Source organism: Varroa destructor, unplaced genomic scaffold (genome assembly GCF_002443255.2).
Source record: "Varroa destructor unplaced genomic scaffold, Vdes_3.0 BEIS01000003.1, whole genome shotgun sequence".
Classification (NCBI taxonomy): domain Eukaryota; kingdom Metazoa; phylum Arthropoda; class Arachnida; order Mesostigmata; family Varroidae; genus Varroa; species Varroa destructor.
The window spans coordinates 52,975,146-52,993,846 of record NW_019211456.1 but is presented as its reverse complement, the minus strand read 5'-3'; the positions used below and the strand labels follow the sequence as shown (position 1 = coordinate 52,993,846).

At 41.3% G+C, this 18,701-nt stretch overlaps 1 protein-coding gene across 3 annotated transcripts in view; it reads right to left on the bottom strand.

Moving 5' to 3' along the window:
- Snap25 (Synaptosomal-associated protein 25kDa) overlaps positions 1-18,701 on the bottom strand; it is a 287,198-nt gene that overhangs the window by 59,363 nt on the left and 209,134 nt on the right. For all 3 annotated transcript variants that reach the window (XM_022797715.2, XM_022797714.2, XM_022797712.2), the window contains one exon: positions 1,513-1,554. In XM_022797715.2, the coding sequence (XP_022653450.1) occupies positions 1,513-1,554 (42 nt within the window). The remainder of the gene's footprint in view (positions 1-1,512; positions 1,555-18,701) is intronic.

The following is an 18,701-nucleotide window of genomic DNA, read 5'->3' as shown; positions in this document are numbered from 1 at the left end:
GCCATTAGTTACATGCAGAAAAAAAACTTGGTTAACAACGGGAAGAGGAAAGCAAGGTGGTGCTTGTTTGTTAGAAAAACGTTGACTGTCAGAGCACTCAGACCTCGGCTACCCCGTTCTAGCAAATGACAAAGAGCAAAGCATGCTTAGTTGATTTCGTTGAAGTCCGACTAAAATGTGACCTATATATGATATTATTAAAAAAAATTTAAAAAACAAAATGAAGAGTCCCTACCGGAGAGGATATCTAGTTCCTGGAAGTTCCATGTTTAGAGTGCTAGGAAATCTGCTTGCCGGTGACGCCGGAGGCGAAGCTCGAAAAGTATATGCCAAAATGTACACACGGGCTGTTGTTTACCGAAGTTCTATAATGGGTCACTACTATTCACTAGTGGTGGAGATTATGTATTTCGTAAACCCTGTGTCCCCTAGAAGTGCGCAAGCACTGGCTAAATCCTAGGAGCCCTATGCCTGTCCTTGACACGGTTCAAATCCTTAGAAAAACATTTCCACCTCTTGTTTTAGTGAGATGTCACGTTTATCGGACCAAACACTCTCGATACAATATTTTCGTTTGGTCTTCTTGACGCCGTCAGATACAGTCAGAACACACTCAAGCAGATTATTATTATGATGTACCATATATGCGTATATCTTGAGCGATACGACCTTGGGTAAGAGCCACAACCATTAGAGATCCGATTGAGTAGTGCTTGTATAATAAACACAATGTGTTCAATACGTATATCTGACCCGTTTCCTCCGATCGAAAAATATGACTGTGTGACAAAAAAAAGTTATATTTTCACCATGTACGGTAGATTATTATAAGGCTTCGTTCTTAACAAAAAAATCGAAGTTCAACTGCGCTAGCTCGGCTGGGCCTGAAGTGATTTTTTTTCCTACTGGCCATTGTTCACAACTCTCTTGGTCGCTCGAAATACCTTCCAGTTTCAGCTAACCTAATTTCTTGGATAAATGTGTAGTATTAATCGTCTTTATGCGTGACACTGTGATGGTTATAAGAGGTACGTGCTTTGTAAAGTACTGAATCGCAATTACTCGGTCACATTGCCTAATTAGCCAAAGTTAAGGAGCAATACTATGGCGTACCGAGCAAGGTTTGGGGTTTCAGGGACAAGGGGGTAATCAAAGCACACGGTTAGCCGTTAAAATATAATGCTTACTAATTAGCGCAAATGGTGACAGGCAAACTGATTCACGTATATTTAAGTAGGCCATTGGGTTCCAATTTGTAAATATTTAGCAAAATAGATACGTGAATTCGTACACTTATTTTTATTTTTCTATCACATAGCGGCCATATGCTTATTTGCTTTTGGCTCAAAGGTGGGCTGAAATACTGATTTAGCCCCTATCAAAGTCTGTACACATACGATTACTGTTGATAGATTGTTTCACAGGTTAAAGGTTATAATGTCTACCTGTTCATTGACGAATACGTAAAATCTACGTATTAGTCGAAATAACTATCGTAACTTTTGTACTTACCTCATCGCAAAGTGCTAGCATACGCCGGGTTGACTCGAGCGACTGCAAGAAACATAACAAACAAAGATATTAGTTTAACAACAACGTAGAGCATAATTAGCTTAGCTGGTAGTAAATATCAATATACTGAACTTACTTGAAGCATCTATTAATGTACAGGACCTGGTTGGTTCGTTAAGATCGTAAGATAGGTAAGATAGAATACGACGAGTAGCTAGCTGGTACTGTTCACTTAATGAACCGCTTTAATAGATAAATAATCACTCCTTTTCGGACGTAGAAAATGCTTTCAAAAAGACACTTCAAAATAGTGTTCCATCTGGAAGCGCTCTTGTTTTCCTGCGCTTTTCATAGAGGAAAAAGACTAAACGAAGATAATGGCCACGCCAAAAACAACGGCATTAGGGATCAAAACTGTGCAACTTTCTATGTTTGTGAATCGCTCTTATTTTATGTTCAAAAACTTTGTCAGAAGGACGACGGAATAGATTCGGTGAACCTCGGGCTATTTCTACAAGTCTTCCATGCCTCATTCTGTTGCTTTCCATTGCTTCATCGCAACCCTCTTTCCATTTTTTTTTTGTAAGCTTTCGTCGATATTTTTGGTCAGGATTGTGCTTTAAGTTTTCTCGTATCTTCATTACTTGTACTATATAAAGCCTCATAAAGTCATTTTGTCCTCCTCACCTCTTAGCTCCAGAACTGTGACAGACAGCTTGTAAAGGCATTATCATTTGACGTGCCCGAGCAGGAAAAAAACTATTTCCAATATATAGATATACCCCATATGAGCGGCGGAGTATTAACGAAGAATAACCTGTTTCTCCCGATCACATAGAGCCCTAATCGGGTAACTGGACGAGGCTTGATTTGATTCATCAGTCGCGGAATAGAATCGCATTCGAGACAGGTCGCTAGCAAGCGGTTCGACGACGATTTGACTAACGGCAGGGATCCTGCAGAAAGCAGAGCTTGTACACCTTTTCATTCCTCTACACTAATTCAGAAAAAGGTTTTCCGGCTGCCGTGGCGCTCATGGGCGCAACAGTTTTTCCTTTTCGGGCCCCTACAACGCTTAGTGACGAAGATTAGAAAAGCTGGCTTCTCTATCTTGTTACTTTCGACGAAGGACAGAAAGCTGAGCAGCAAATACTGTACATTTACTCCCCTTGCCTGGTGTGTGAAATGAGGTGATTCCCTCTCCAACATCCCACGAGATACAGGCCGTCTTGCCAAGTCGCACAGTGAAAGCTTTCCTCAGAACTCAGACCGTCGTCTGAGAAAGCTGCAGCTTATCTGGTCCGAATAGCCCATGCGGGACTCCGAACCGACGTCGCAGCAGTCGGCCACGTGCGGGATCTTTCTTTTTTGCGTCTTCCTGGGTTTTTTTTTGTTTGTTCCCGCCCCTCTGGACTTGCCTTTATTGAGCTTTATTCGATTCATGTTTGCTATTTTCATGGGTAAACATTAGAAGCTAGGAAACATCTACTGTCTAGACGACGCGAAAATCTATTTTCACCTGCCTACTATTCACAGTTCCTGTATGGCTATTTCTGTCAGAAATGTTTTTCAACTATTTTAAAGCTGTGCTCGTAGATGCCGATTGCTAATTACATAGATCAGAGGATATCCGTTTAGCGTCTGTCTATGTGTATGTCTACGGAGATTTCCTATCACTTCTGCCGGGGCCGCTGCTACACCTTAACACAAATTGAGAATAACTCTTCTTGAGCAGGCTACCTCGCACTCACAATCAACTGCCATTAATTTAGGTAAAGCCAAGGACTGGATACTTGGGTAGTAAGGACCGAGCGTTCTACCGCTACCACTTAGTTAACTTTCACTGGTTGGAAAAGTTAGGGGTAACATCGTCAACCCCATTCTTTTAAAAGAATGTAAATAGTGTAAGGGAAAGGACTTGTCTTTAAACGGGTAAGGAGCAGTCCTATAAGCAGCTGCAGGAGCATGGGCTCTCCATAATTCCGCGAGAGCAATATGAGACAGCACAGAAGGAGTCATACGCGCAAGGAGGGTATTTTGGCTGCCTGTTATAGTGAATGCTGTAGGCCGATTGGGCGTTTTTGAGCATTTCGCATGTTTCCGTTTCGCCAATAAATATGGCAGGTTAACGATATGAAGAACTTTCGGTTGAGCCAGAAAAGTTGCTTCGCTATAATACCGCCAAGACACTTGCCCTCGGTGATGTAATTAATGAATACAAGAACCAACAACATTTAAGCTGTGCTCGGAATATTCAAGCGCTGTGGGGTCTTTGTATGTACACAGGATGGTGTCAGACCAGCTCAAGTCAACCACGGATAAAGCCACGAAACTATTGTATTTGCTTATTTTACAATTACATATCATAAGCGCTAATCTACGAGCAATAAGAAGATTCTAAAGTACAATCTGATTGTACGCTTCGCAATGCGTCGAACAATCTACTGAAAAGAAAAAGAAAGCTCATTTGAAAATGCCGTTCTTATGTTTAACAATATGGCTCCGGAGGGGATATCGGAGTCACACCATACAAACGATAACTACATATATTAGACATTTGCGACCTAGACGACGTTACGAGTGGTCGTGCTCCGAATTCAATTGATCCTGTCAATTTTAGTCAATTTTTCAATCCTGTCAATTTTTGAAACCGCAGAAAATATCGTATTGCAGCTTTGTTCACGTTTTGCCTAAGGCACCTCAGGGTGAATTTCACTATAAAATGCGTACATATATAACATATAGTACAACTGGTGTAATACCACGTAAAGACTATCGGTCCACAGATTATACATCCTAATGGTCTTTCAGTATTACATGGGTACAAAAACATCGTTCAAGGATCGTGTATGCTCATTGGGAACGCTTATCCAAGTCGTAATATGCTTGTACTTTTTACCATCGATCCGCCCGTGCTCGTTCGAAATTTAATATAGAAAGGACCACAACCTTTCTCCTGCCGACTACTCATAGATTTCACACGGGGGAATACTGTCAAACACTTTTGATTGAACAGTCGTTGGACCGATTTAACAGTAGAGACCACTGAGGACGACAATTACATCACTCTTTCAGGAACGAATTGTCTCGGACAGACGAATGAGCGAAAGGATTGGGTCCTTTCGTGACGAGAACAAGCCTTTTTTTCCTTTCGCTCTCATTTCATTTTTAAAATCGCCGGTATCGTTCTATCTATCTAGCTAGCCATAGGTATAGCGAAACGCAGAAATGTTTGAAGAAACAATGCAGATTTTTTGACAGGGTTATGGCATTCTCATGTCGCGAAAATCAACATTAAACACCCTTCAAATTCATAATCTAGCATCTAAATTTTCTTTTGCTTCTAAGACTGTGTCTGAATAAAAACAATATTTTAACTATTTTTCGTTGCAATATCATCTACAAACATTACTTCTGATGGTCGTATTTATACAATATGTCGATCACTTGTCACGGGTACAACTCCGGTTCGGGTTCTAAACTGCTCACACGTTCGTCTCAAATGTTCCCTTTGCAATTGTGTGATCGCTTTCGAGTCAACGTTGTCGTGACGAGACCTGTTGAATTCTCGCTCAGTAACTCTCCATATATAGTAATTCAATTAATTGTTATCTGGGCCGAGTGGCGACTAGTGCTAATCCCAGAATACATACTCTGGCGGCCAACCCTGCGCTTGTATAAACCAGTGCGCCAGTTTTCTAGAAGCCATTTCTCCTCTGTCGCAGATTTTCCGTTGCACGGTTTTGAAACCTACTTCTGCTTGTTTTTTGCAGTCGCATACTCATTTGCAGCTCGGCATACTGATGATTTAAAACGACATAAGAAGTTTCTAGTCTCGTTGCGCATTCGTCCAGTGCGTCTAGATTCGAAAATTGCCGGCCTTTGCTATAATCCTAAAAAGGACGCACTATTCGTTATGACGAGCTTGCTGTTGTTGTTTTGTTGCAGAAGGGACTGGCTTTCGTCTGCTTTCGGGGGTAGCAAATGAGTGCATGCGCAATGCGACAAACAGCCCGCTAACATTTATCCCAATTTAGGTTACGTATTTTATGCAATAATGCCAATGGCTAAAGCTGTCTCCAGCTAACTTTTACCCTAGTTGACGGGGCAAAATATTATGTACTGCTAGCCGGTGGTTTTCATAAATACTCAAACAAAAATCACAGTCGTTGTTTTCAGCGTTCCCAACGTAAGTAAAATCCTCGTCACATTATTTAGGCTCAGTCTATTATTAGCTATAGATCTTTAAATAGGTAGCAGACAGGCTCCATTCGACGTAAATGTTTTTATGCCAACAGTAGGTTAATTAAACGTGTATCGCCGATCACGATGTGCAAACACTGACCTGGACGCTATTAAGTGGGATAGCCTCCATTCTAACTGTCTGTCCGCCACTCGTATTTGCCCTTTGCTTTATCCGATTTTTCGGGTGTCGAAACAAACCTGTCCCTCGCACAACTAAACTCCGATTTGTCATCTAATATAAATCTATTATAAATCGATTTATAAAATCTGTGGCACATTACACAATAGTTAAATTCGACACAGAGTGGCCGGTTAGTAGGGGACAACAATGCAAAAACATGTGCTCATACAGAAGCCGTACAATGCACTGGCTGTAGCAGCTAGATACCAAAGAAAAGGTAGCCTAGGGGGAGAGAAAGATTTAAGGCAAAAACAGGACCATTCTTCTGTAGTTAATCTGCTGGTAGGGGAATGATGGGTATCGTTTGTTTTTCAGCGAGACCGCTTTGTCCCATATGGCACTCTTTTCTTCTGTGGCCTACATAAATCAAGGTAGGTAAAAACATTTCAGTGATGGCTCCTTCAAGCAAACTATTTAGATGAGCAAGATGAAGAATCAGCTCGTACTGTGTGTAGATGACACCCGCCCAGTTGAGCAGAAACACTAATTGTTAAATTTGTTCCTCGACGCAGTCGATTCACATCCGTGTCGGACTGTCCTTATCGACGGTTTCCATCTCTGGATGAACCTAGATTTCATATGTGAATCTGTAGGCGTTAAAGAAGAACTGCGTTTTGTGGAGCCTTCTCACCCCACCAGAATGAAAATATATCGATCAGCTATTGTTTCCGCAACAGTCTGCCTTAGTTAATTACCATCCCCATACATATATGGGAGTCTGTTTTAGATGTCTTATTGACGTCAGATCTGGATCTCAGTGTTGATTCGTCGCACTCTGACCGACACGGATCGTAAGGCCATAATACTTGATGTACTGCTGAAAAGTACCAACTATCTGTTCATATTTGACCAGTTCAGTAGAATGTGGTCTGGTTGTATAAAATTGATTGGAAGGTTTTTTCCCCACTTAGTGACCACAAGCAAAAAATTTTGTTGACTGCTGTCTCTTTTGGATGGAACAATTCAATCGAAGACGGAATCTGATTCATCTAGTCGAAGTATTCCCATCGGTCATTTAAACAAACTTATTGACTTGTGTCCATCTTGTCTCACATCTGTAGCCCGTACACCTGATACGGCGTCGTTGTTTAGACTCGGTACTCTGACTGAATATAAGTTTGACTTCTGCAATTCTCGTTCCTTCCTCCAACAAACGAACTCTCGTTTAACGGGAGATTAACTTCCTGTCTTCGGTCTACCGCGCACATCCGCATCAATAGAGTGATTATCTCGGCTGACTATTTCGAGTCATTACACCGTCGTCCACCGAGTGACTCAGTATTTTTGAGCCTGAAGTATTTATGTTACTGTTTTAACTTCACGCGAGCACATACTTTACATCCAACATAATACTACCCCCAGATATTGTACAGGAATCTGCACTCGATCGACTGCCCTCTGGGTGTCGCAGGTACTCTGGACAGTTCTTTACAGCGCGGTGGATTTAACTTTAAGGCGTTTAAGTTTATACTCATAGGCCTGTGAAGACTGTTTTTTAAAACAGTTACTTTGGAGATGTTTATCAGGGTGACCTCGTTATTTAAGAAGCTCGAACCTACTGAATAAAGCGGATCTCACAAATTATTATTCTGAGTTCAGAACCAATAATCTTCGTAGCAAATGCTAGTGCGTGTAATGAAATTGTATATAATAGCTATTATGCGTGAAGATGTGGTTTGATAAGCGCGCCACATCCAGTTTCGTTTTTAATTAATTGTATATGATATACGCTACACAACGTTTGTTTTATGTGCCTCACACTTATTTTGCGCAGTAAAAAGCTTTTTTCTATAGTAAAGGTTATTTCAGCTTTTTCCTTTCATCATTTTCTTACAGGTGTCCCGTAATTTTTCATGACTAATCAATTAGATGTTGACGTATGATGTCGTCAAGAGGAACTGTTTGGATCTTAGTCACACCCAAATCGATGCTGCCTCCGCCGCATCTCCCCATGAACAGAGGAGACGAGGAATCCTAATCGAAAAAACCTATCACGATGCGCAAAACGTCCTTTATGTGTATATATATATATATATATATATATATATATATATATATATATATATATATACGTACAGTGACGCTTCGAATGGATAAAGGAAAAAGATTGACTGCTGGGGTAGGCAGCGCTTCGTTAAGCCGACCCGACGTTAGCCGTTGTGGTGGTAGTCCTTGTTAGTTCTGTAGGTTTAGAAGGTTTTCTAGTTTTTGCCGCAGTTTTCATAGTTGATGCCGCAGCGGTAGGACTATCGAATGACAAGAAACAGGTCCTGATGAAAGGAAAATCTATCTTTGGAAAGACGAAAATAGGAGCCGTGGGTACAACCAGAGACAGGAAACGCACCGGCGGACTCTAACAACACACAATCTGGCTACGCAAGGCAAATGACCATGTTAGCAAACGACAATACACATAAAAAAGCTATAGCAGCAACAGCAAAACGAGGCACGAATCGACTCTAACAGTAGTGGTGAAGACCAGCACGAAAAGCAATAGCCGCGTCCGCAGTCGACAGCCTCGAAGCTATGGCCCAAGGGGACCATCATAGCATAAAGCCTTTGCTTGTCCCGAACAAGGCCAGGACCTCGCAGCTACTGCTGTAGCTGTATCAACTGACGACCAAACAGCTAACAGCCAATGCGCGCACCGTGGTGATGTGTTAGGCTTGTCAGCTGTCCTGTAATTAGTATTATAAGAGCAGTCGCAGGACAACAACGATAGCAATAACGATTACTGCCGCTACCAGTAAGACTATTCCAACAAGCAGGACAGCGTGACACAAGACGGTACGGACAACGTCAGCAGCAGCAGCCGTAACTAGCCATGTCAACAACGGTGCGACAACTTCTCTGCATTTTGATGCGACGAGGCTATGAGCATCGTTACGGGGACAATGGGAACTTAGTCAAGCGGACACCAACTCGATCTCTCGCCTCACATCACAAGCAGCGTCAATAGTCATAGTAGAAACAGTAGTAGTAGTAGATAAGTACAACAGAAACACGGGAGAAGAATAGGGGTATACAGGCAGTTCCCAGATGCAGACTTTCCGCTATACTGTCCTTCCATCGCCTCCTCTTCCTCTTGCCTCTTCTTTCTTGCCTGACCCCCCTTCCCTCTAGTCAGGGATCGGCCCGATCTCGTTCATTGTTCAGCTACCTTTAAGCTCTCCGTTGCTTCGTGAGTTCTGGTGAAGCTGGGGAATGGGCGAAAAAGTAGGCCTGTGAACTGAAAAAGACCGTTTCTGAAGATAGCCACTGACATCACTGGCGATGACGACTGGCATAAGTACCTTACCATACGGACTGGACGAGCTGCTGATTCGGTTGCAATCGGCTAGAACGATCCCAGCTGCTGAAAGGAGGAGTGGCTAGAAACACACTGTCCTGTCTCAATCTGACTACTGAAGGAATGATGATAAGTTTTCCCTTGCTTGCTTCACCAGTGAAATAGTAGTCAACATCGTCAACGTAACAGGGCAACACTTCCGGGGGTTTTCTCTGTCCTGAATGTGCATTGAGCGAACCTTCATGCAGGAAAATAAATGGCTGAATCAGATGAGCTGCACAGTTCGTATCAGGCAGTACGCTATATAATCGGATTCATGGTAGGCCGATTGTCCTGATTTGAAATATTTTTCAACCCAGTAAAACCCATATAATCCATTCTTTGCATGAAAGCATATTGGCGATTACTTACAATAAGGGGCATAAGCCTGCAAATGAAAAGATGGCTACTTTAGCGACAATTAATTTACATAGAAATTAGACAGACGTTAGTCAACAAAGGCACCTAAATATGCTCCATATGCTTATGGTAACTAAGTTTTATTATATAATGTATGTGTGCACATTCTAACACATGGTTTTGGGGTGAAACGATTAAAATGCCGCAACCCCTCCTGTTGTACTAATTATAAGTAGATGTTGGCAAGTACAGTTGTTATTTTTTTAACTATTTATAATCAAGTAGAAAATCGTTTGGGTTATATTTGTTACTAACTCGAATAGCGAACGGCTTGCTTAAAGCTCAAAGTGATTAAATAGTTTGGTAGAAAAATTGCAAAAGGGGTAGGAGTAATAGATTGGACCTAAAGCCGACTGTAAAAGCAGCTATGGTTTGTGGAAATAATCATAGGCGGCTCATAGTTGTTTAGCGCGTCGTTAATCATCTATGTAAGAGAGAAATGCGGATAACGATGCAAGCTTAGCGACCCAGATCGATCGCTTCTTCTTAGGTTTCAAGCTGTAAAAGTTAGGTGCCATAAAAATGAGTCATTTAGCCGAGCGAAGATACATCCAGTAACAATGTGTTTGATCATATTTGAAAGAAGAAAATAGTTCCGGCTTACCTTTCGAGTAACCTGTTGACAATGTAAATCCTAAATACGATCCATTTGTTTAATCAAGACTGATAGCTTTGCATTATTATTCGCGCGGGACATTTTGCAAAGAAGCACACAATTTAAGATAATTATTTTCTAATTTTTTTTTGCAAAGTGTGTGTTTCAACACAAGACCTGTTGAGCTGAAAGCCAATAATATGTTTTTTAATTTTACTCAATTGTGCGTACATGAGGATTTTTTTTTAGCCACATGGAGACTACGAGTATAAACACTTTGAAAATATATTTTAGACGTCAAAACAACATCAGCGGTCGCCATAAATTAGCAAATTAAGAATATAGATTAATATCAGATATATTAATAAAAATCAATTTCTTCACTTTCCGAGTAAATCCGCGCCTCTTGTACATACCTTTGTTTTAGCATGTAACTGAATTAAGACCAATAAGTAGCTATATATCTCATTAAACGTAGCAGAACTCTAGTGTTTAATGGCTATGGGTTTGTCTCTGTTATCGGGTTCGATTCTGCAACTTGGTGTCCAGTTATAGTGTAATGGTACAAAACGGTAGATTTTCAATAAATATATGTAATAATATAGAGTATTTCTGGTGTCCTGCGGCATTCAACAACTCTAAACTAACGAAATGACGTGATATCAGGGATTTCGTCGCTTAGCCTTTTAACATAACGAAACGAACCCTCGCAATACCAATATTTGATAAAGCATTGTCTTGCTGTTTCTGCTTTTTAGTTTTTGGTTACCTTCCAGTGTACCGATGATACGAAGCCATAAATGTTTTGAAAACTACCATGCATCTGAACTTTCTAAGGACTAGAGAAAAGCGAGTACATCACTCCGAAATTTACCCGATTTCCGAAACTTTTCGCGTGCCTGTTTATCTTAACAAATCTACCTGCTCCGATCAAGATACTCAGCTCAAAGTAAAACAGTAGTCTAGTTTCAAACACTGAAGCAGATTATAGAAAAAAAAAAGCAGTTTAATGTAAATCGTTAATGTTAAGGAACAGTTGCTGGAAAACTTACGGACGACCATTTACTCCTGGAGCTTGCTATTGACAGGTGAAGTCTTATTAAGAAGACCTCCAATATGCAATTAAAGCATAATTCAACACAGAAAATCCTATCGCTATCTGACTCAACCCCTAGTAATAAAGATAGATTATGCTGTTAGTAGTTTCAAATGTTCTCCGGTCTTGAACAGGAACCTACTATTGAGCTCGAATGGCCGTCTGAAATAGCCCCGTCTCAGTTTGTTACTCGATGAACTGTGGGTAGTTTGGCAGTTTGTACTAGAATCGGACGATGGCAGAAACTCTTGTGTCTGACCATTCCTTAGCGCCCCTATTTAGTAGCCATCTAATTTTTTTTGATACAGTTATTATCGATAATATAGAAGTTTGTCTTGGCCATGTCTGTAGCCTTCAGCTGAAATATAGTTTCTTCTAAGTCAAGCCATCGTATTTCAGTGAAAAAAAAAAAATTTTAATTTCCGCTATCTTTCTCTATATTTGTGTATCTCGATAAACGAAACCAGGATATGGCGTTTGTGAAGGCTTTTCGACGATAATAGACGCTGACGTTATGTTGCATCTCCTGATTATACAATTACTTTACTTCCACACCTGTAACTTTTTACTCCTCATTTGTCCAGTAAAGATAACTTGAAGAAATATTACATCAGCTTAATAACTTAATTATTGTATTAATAAGTCAATTCTTCTCAGCCGGCAGATATGCAACCTACACATATGTATCTCTGAAGTCATCCTCCAGGCCCTTTAAATATACATTTGTGGCGTATTTTTCTCGCTTTTCCTTTGACATCATTCAGGTCGTTGTTAGCCTATGATTCAACCCAGGCAGCGGCCATTTTGGCTGGGTTATATATATAAAACATTTTCCCGCTTTCCGTCCCTGGAGAAACAAGAGTAATTATTCGAACATAAGCAATAATATACACAAATTCGGCCTTACACGAGGTGACATGCATGGTTCAGTTAGCTCCTTCCGCCATCAAACGAAAAAATAGTGGGACGACACGATGGCCTTTTGGCCCTCTTCCAGCCCCAACAACGACGAATTCATATCGGCTGGACATATGCTTAGGCTTCTGCTGTCGTCATCGGTGTTATTGCCGATAGAGCTGCTGCCGCTGCATCGGACATGAGACAGCACAGGCCAGCATAGATGCTCAGTCCTCTTAGAACTAGCTCCCGATGGAGAGAGCAATGAACCAGAGTGGGAATGGGTTCTAAAGGGCAGACCATTCAAGGCGTGGTATTTGTACCCAGCGCACGTCTCTCTGCCGATAGCAGTAACAGGCTTATCCGTATTACCTTGCGCCCTTTCTCCTTTCTGCTCTAATATAAGTAAATATCGTTTCAGTGTATAAGTCATAACTTAGTTAATTATTCTGAGGCACATAATGAAGTTTGTCGAGGGCTTACCGAGAAAGACCTTTAAGAAGAATGTACTAATAATAACCCTGTAGCTGCAGTAGACACCGTCGCACACAAAATGCAGATCAGCGCCTGAGATTTACGATTGCAGGTTTTCTTTGTCTCTGTGTACGGAACACGTCCCGTTCTCGAGCTACGTTATCCTTTTCGCCTCGATCTCGATGCAGCCGTTACGTATATGTGAAATATCATAACGTGAAAATATCAAACGCTAATCTTTTGTTGGCATCTACTGATCTCAGCTAATTAGTTTTAGAACCCCTTTTCTTCCTGGTATTTAGCTGTTGATAAAGCGCTTGCTTTAGAGGATTAGTGAGTAGCTAGGTCGTAAGTTGGTGCCAAAAATAGTTCGGACACCTGTAGCAGTGACCTGCGAGCACAACGATGAGAAGTGGCTATAATATTTAAAACGAAACGAAAAGCAAGATTACAAATCGGCTTTCGGAAGATCTGCCTACCAGATCAATCGTGGACGAGTCCTAGTAGCTAATTTCGTATGAATCTTAAGCGTTCCTAAGTGTGTCGAACTTACGTTGTCGTCAAGCGATCGAACTTGTTTAATTGGCATTTATACGCATAACGAAAGACCGTCTGTGATTGCCGTTAATAATGCCGAAGAATTTGAAATTATTTAAACTCAACACGCTCATAAGATTAGACACCGGTACGCAAAGCGGTTTCCATTAACTACTGTAATATATATATAACTGCCCCCTGTTCGGTTCCAGATACTTACGGTTGGTATTTAGCAGCGTTTTTGAAATATTGCTCCTATTATGAGTTTGCGTTTGTCTGCACCTGCGTCGTTCTGTACATCACTATTCAATTACTTTGTCTCAGTCCGCTAAGTTGTTGTCTAATAGAGATTCACTGTTCGGGTGGGAGGGGATTTGGTTCGTCCGTTGAAAAGGCTTAACGCAAACGCCTATTCTAACAATTCTCCTAACTATGCTCCTGAGACAATATGAGCTAAAGTTCAACATGTCTAGGTCAGTGGCAAGAAGACGAGCTGCGTAAAATGCATGAGTACATAAACGACTCGGTTCCTTGCATTCTGTCTGCCACGGCCATAGCAACTAACCCATGCATGGCGGTAGATAAAAACCTCCTGTACAAAAAGTTAACTAAATACCGCGAAAAAGCCATTAACAGTTTTCCAGATGCATGATATCGCTTTTTCATAAGCTATATTCAAGTGCGACTGGCCAATATTATATTATATAATTGCATATGCTGGAATCCCTCATGTATGCATTTATTTAAAATTGCCATTAGTCATGAAATTTCAAGACCTTTTAAACTAACCCCTATTGTGAATCTCTTGCTTTGCCTAATGGAAATAGTCCTAGAATTTTTCCGAGGTCGTACAGAAATTGGCCGGCGTTTACGGGCAACTGAAACAGATCTAAACCACGGCGGGGGCCTATTCCGGCGTGCAAATGCCGCACAGCGGATGACTTTCACTTAGGTTTTAAACATAAATCTCCTACCTGTGTCATAATGAGTCTATGGCTTTGGAAGACTGGCTTTTTCTCATACAAGGAATAGCGGATGACCACATAGTCGCTAGTATAAAGCGACTACTAAAATTAGTCTCAATTTATAACGACCGCCTTCTTGACAACCTCATTGCCTGTCGTCTCAGAAGGCAATTGCTCCAAAACGTTCTCTATCGAATGCTGTAACCAAAGCACATGGCAGAGGTTATGCTAACTCTACTGACAACTCTAACCAGAAGACGGTGTGTTTCAATCTGTGTTGTGTGCGCTTATAATAAAGGAGAGGTTTTCTCTAAAACTCTGAGAATTAAGTTACCCGACCTTAAAAAATAACGTTGACCTTTCTTCACTTTTTTACTGAATGTAAAGAAAAAACTTTTTACGTGCTTACGTTGCTCTAACCGTTGATAATCTCTGATCACAACATCCATCTAATTTACTTGTCGAATGTGTTTCTTTTTTAAGTTGTTATTATCGCTGGTATTGGTTCAAATAGCAGATTAATAATATCGCTTAAAATGTATTGTGATCGACGACGGGACGCTCATTTACACATCGCCTCCGCTGAGCGTAATCGGGCTGCCTGATTGGCGATAACTCCGATGCCATCACACAAATGCGAGCACGTCCTATCCCAGGTTATTTGATGACTGGAAATATTGCATAGCCTTAAGTCAAAAAATATTTTAGGAGGAATGCAGCATCTAAAGAGGCGACCCATTGACCGGCTTTCCTTTTTGACGTGTCGATACGTTACCAGCTAGGTAAAATTACGTTAAGACAATAAATACCTCGCCGTTACTGTCAAAGCGGCCTATTTGATATTATTCGCTGCTTCCTAAGGCGAAGTGAGTAGAGATAGATTAAGGATCTAAGCTTCCGATTCTGGTGCTCTGCCAGTGCTTACACACCCACTTTCTTTTGCTGACGCCGTCTGTGCGTCTACAATGACTACCAGGAAGATCAGGAAAAGACAGCGGCATGATTAATATCGTAAGGACACCAGCCTTCTGCCATAACAGCCATTTCTACCACCACCAATGCCGTACTAGCGGCAACGGCGGGGGCTGATTGTAAGGTCATTAATAGCACAGTACAAGCCGTTATTTCTGACTGCCTTTTGATAACGATGCTCACGGTAGTAACACAACTCTACATTAGCCTTACAATGTTCCCCTACCATGCGTCAATCCTGCGATTTCCCTCCATCCAAACAGATGGTGCGTCGTTATCGTCTGTCCAACGAAACCTTGCGTATTTTGTGTGGCCCTACGCTACGTGCTTTTTGCAAGTGTATCGTACTTGCCCCGTAGGAGTGTTCCAATATGGCCCAACACATGCAGAATAAACAATAGCATCTACGTGTCTAGTATATGTTCTTCTGTGCATGTCGAAGGAATGGCTAGAGTAATGGAGTTACAGTTTATATACATTTATGTTCTTCTATTCTAAAGCTACGCAAGTAAAGCAATCTAAAAAAAAAAAAAACGGTTTGGTGGCATTGAAACCAAGCAAAGATGAACTTCGTTCCCACAAATTTTTCAAGCAGAGCCGAAGCGATTTCTCATTGAGTCTTAAGTACAGCTGTATATGCGCATTTCTTCAAGTCACATGTAGAATTTAGTCTGTTTCCTAATATCGCTTAAATTTTTTTCGCCAAAAAAAAACCTACAACCATTTCTCCACATAAGTATCCATTACCAGTCTCGCTAGCAGATCGATTCATTAGGTCACATCGTACTTATATTGTACTGCATGATTTTAGAACAAATCCCTTTGTCAAACATCTCACTGGCAGGTATTGTACATGGCTGTCATTTCATACTCTCACAACACTCAAGTCCTTAATGTTTACACTTTTTTTGTATATGTTGGTCGGTCGTAAATGCCATAACTAGGTCTTATGAATTCAATAAATAGTTTATGTGAATTACATAGAATTGATCGGATAGGACGCTCCGAATGCTCTATCCGCTGCTGTTCCGCTGATGAATCTGTATTTTATGTTTTGATCAACTGCGCGACTTCTACGTTTATTGGGTTTTGCGTTTAGTTCTATGACATTTCCCAAGCTAACACTGCGTTGTTTAAGCCAGCTTTAATGAGTTGTATGTCCTGCGCATAAAAGTATGTCCAAATATGACCCGTGGTCGCATATTTATCAGTTACTGCTGACCCTTGTTCCAGCCATCCCGTTCTATACGCACAAGGAAAACGCGCGAACTGTTCAAAGTGAAAAACTGCAAAAAGCGGCCGGCCGGCCGGCGGGCCGGCAGGCCCAATATCACGCCGTGGACTGCTTCTTATCTGCGATCTGCACTACAGTTCGGTTATATCCTTTATGGGGCTCTTCCTAAATATGCCTTTATCTCCCGCTAGCGCGTAATGTATTGTGCAAAACAGTCATGTTTGGCCAGCGACGTGTTCGTAATAGGGGAATAGAAAGCGTATGGTCATCCATCGCCTCTACAGCATGAAAGATGCCGTCTGCATTGTCAGCTTCTGGTAACGTACGATGCTTAATAACAGCAACCCCTTGCCCAGCCAATGAAGCGTTCGCAGACTTCTTTTCGTTGTACTTTGTCGTGTAGCCCTTGACTGGCTATGCTTTGCTATTGAATTCTGGCAACGAACAAAAGTCTCTGTTCATGTACAAATATCGAATTTATGCCCTTTTCCAAAGAGGTACACGTAGCTATCACCTGTTTTATGCCAATACGACGTTTTCCGTTACCTTCTATCCAGTCAACATTTGACGCTGGAAGCTCGCCAGGCTAAGTAATTGGTTCATGCAAAGGTATCCCGATAATCATAATATTGAATAAATATACTATAATACGTATTTAGTTGATGAAAAACGCCTTATGATGTTGCGTATCTAAGGGAAGATTTACAGCTTGTGGCTGAAGTATAGTTGCTCAGAATATGCGCGAAAGGCTTAAAGGTAGGAAGGTTAAATAAAAAACAGCGATAATGGTGACGTAGTAGTGCCACCCGCCATAAAAGCCTTTTACGGCTTGAAGGATAGCCTAGCATACACTACCTGCCGAGACAAGCGAGACAGGTACTGATTTCAGGTACTAAGTAAGCTGGCAGTCCACCATGTTTTCTGTAATCGCCATGGACACTCGATGCAGCAGTATGCCAAATAATCTTTTAATTTAATAAATAACACAGTAGCCCCCTTTATGTTTGACCCCTTTGCACTTTCTAAACTGGTCGGAAACACACCTTAAAATGGAGACGTGGTTGTTATGGGAGCATCAGTACTGCTGCTAATGTTGTTGTTGCGGCCTTCGCTCATTTTTGTGGTATCGTAGAAGAAGATCATAGCCAAGGGATAAAGTCTTTGATATACCTGATTTAAGCATCACAGTGTCTGCTTGCTCTGCCATGACCAAGTACGTACATTTTCCTTTTGCCAATTCAGTGTTATTCTCGGCCTACACACGTCGCCGCCACAAGCATATACGGGCTACTGTCAGGAAAAGTCAAGCGCCGTCAGACGGCTGTCTTGCATTAGCGCGTTCAATAAGTTCATCCTGCTAATCCAACGATTAGAAGAAATTATACAGTACGCACATGAAGGCCAGAGGCAAATAGAATGTCAAGTTCTCAAAAACGGCATCGATGTTTATCGAGATCGCCCTGGCAATCTGGCGCTGGGGGGGGGGGGGTTGAATACCACGCATATCTAGAACTAGTCGACGTTATTTTTTCAGTTATACGGCCTATAGATTTTACCTTTTTTTTTTTTGTTATGAGATACTTCTTACAGGACAGCGTTTTCTAATGGGCTGAGAGACGAGGTAACACTGTTAACAGCAATCCCTGTAGAACACTTGACGCAGTTAGGAAGTTCGTAGCCGTATCAAACTACAGCCTGAGCCAAACGATGGGCGATTTTGTAAGTGGTTAGGGCTCCAACTGAGGACACTGACACATGACCAAATTGCTTGAGAGGTTCGGACGGGAAAAGTACAGCTCCTGAAAGGGACATTAGTCTTAACAACGACATGTCGCGACAGGAGTACCCAGTAATAGAAAATGGTATTTGTTGAGGTTCTTAGGCAAGCACAGATGTTTTGCAAACGTAAAGGCGTCCGAGTGAGAATTTAGCTATTTAAATATTAGGCCTTTGTTATAGCTTGCGTCCTTCAAACAACTTGTTTATTCCTTGGTAAGGTCGTTGTTACTCACGTATCGATGTTGCTCAACTTCGTCAGTAATTCATTTCATCCACTTTTTAAGCCGTTGGTCGAAAATTGCCGAAAAAACAAGGCGACAAAACCATTTTTGGGTTCTTTCCGTACGATAACGCGTCTTGACCATGAACAACACTACTTTTTATTGAGATTGGGCAGCACTTCTGCTTTTTTTATCGTAATAAAATTACAAAGCGAATTTTTATAGAAATTTACTCATCTTCAAAA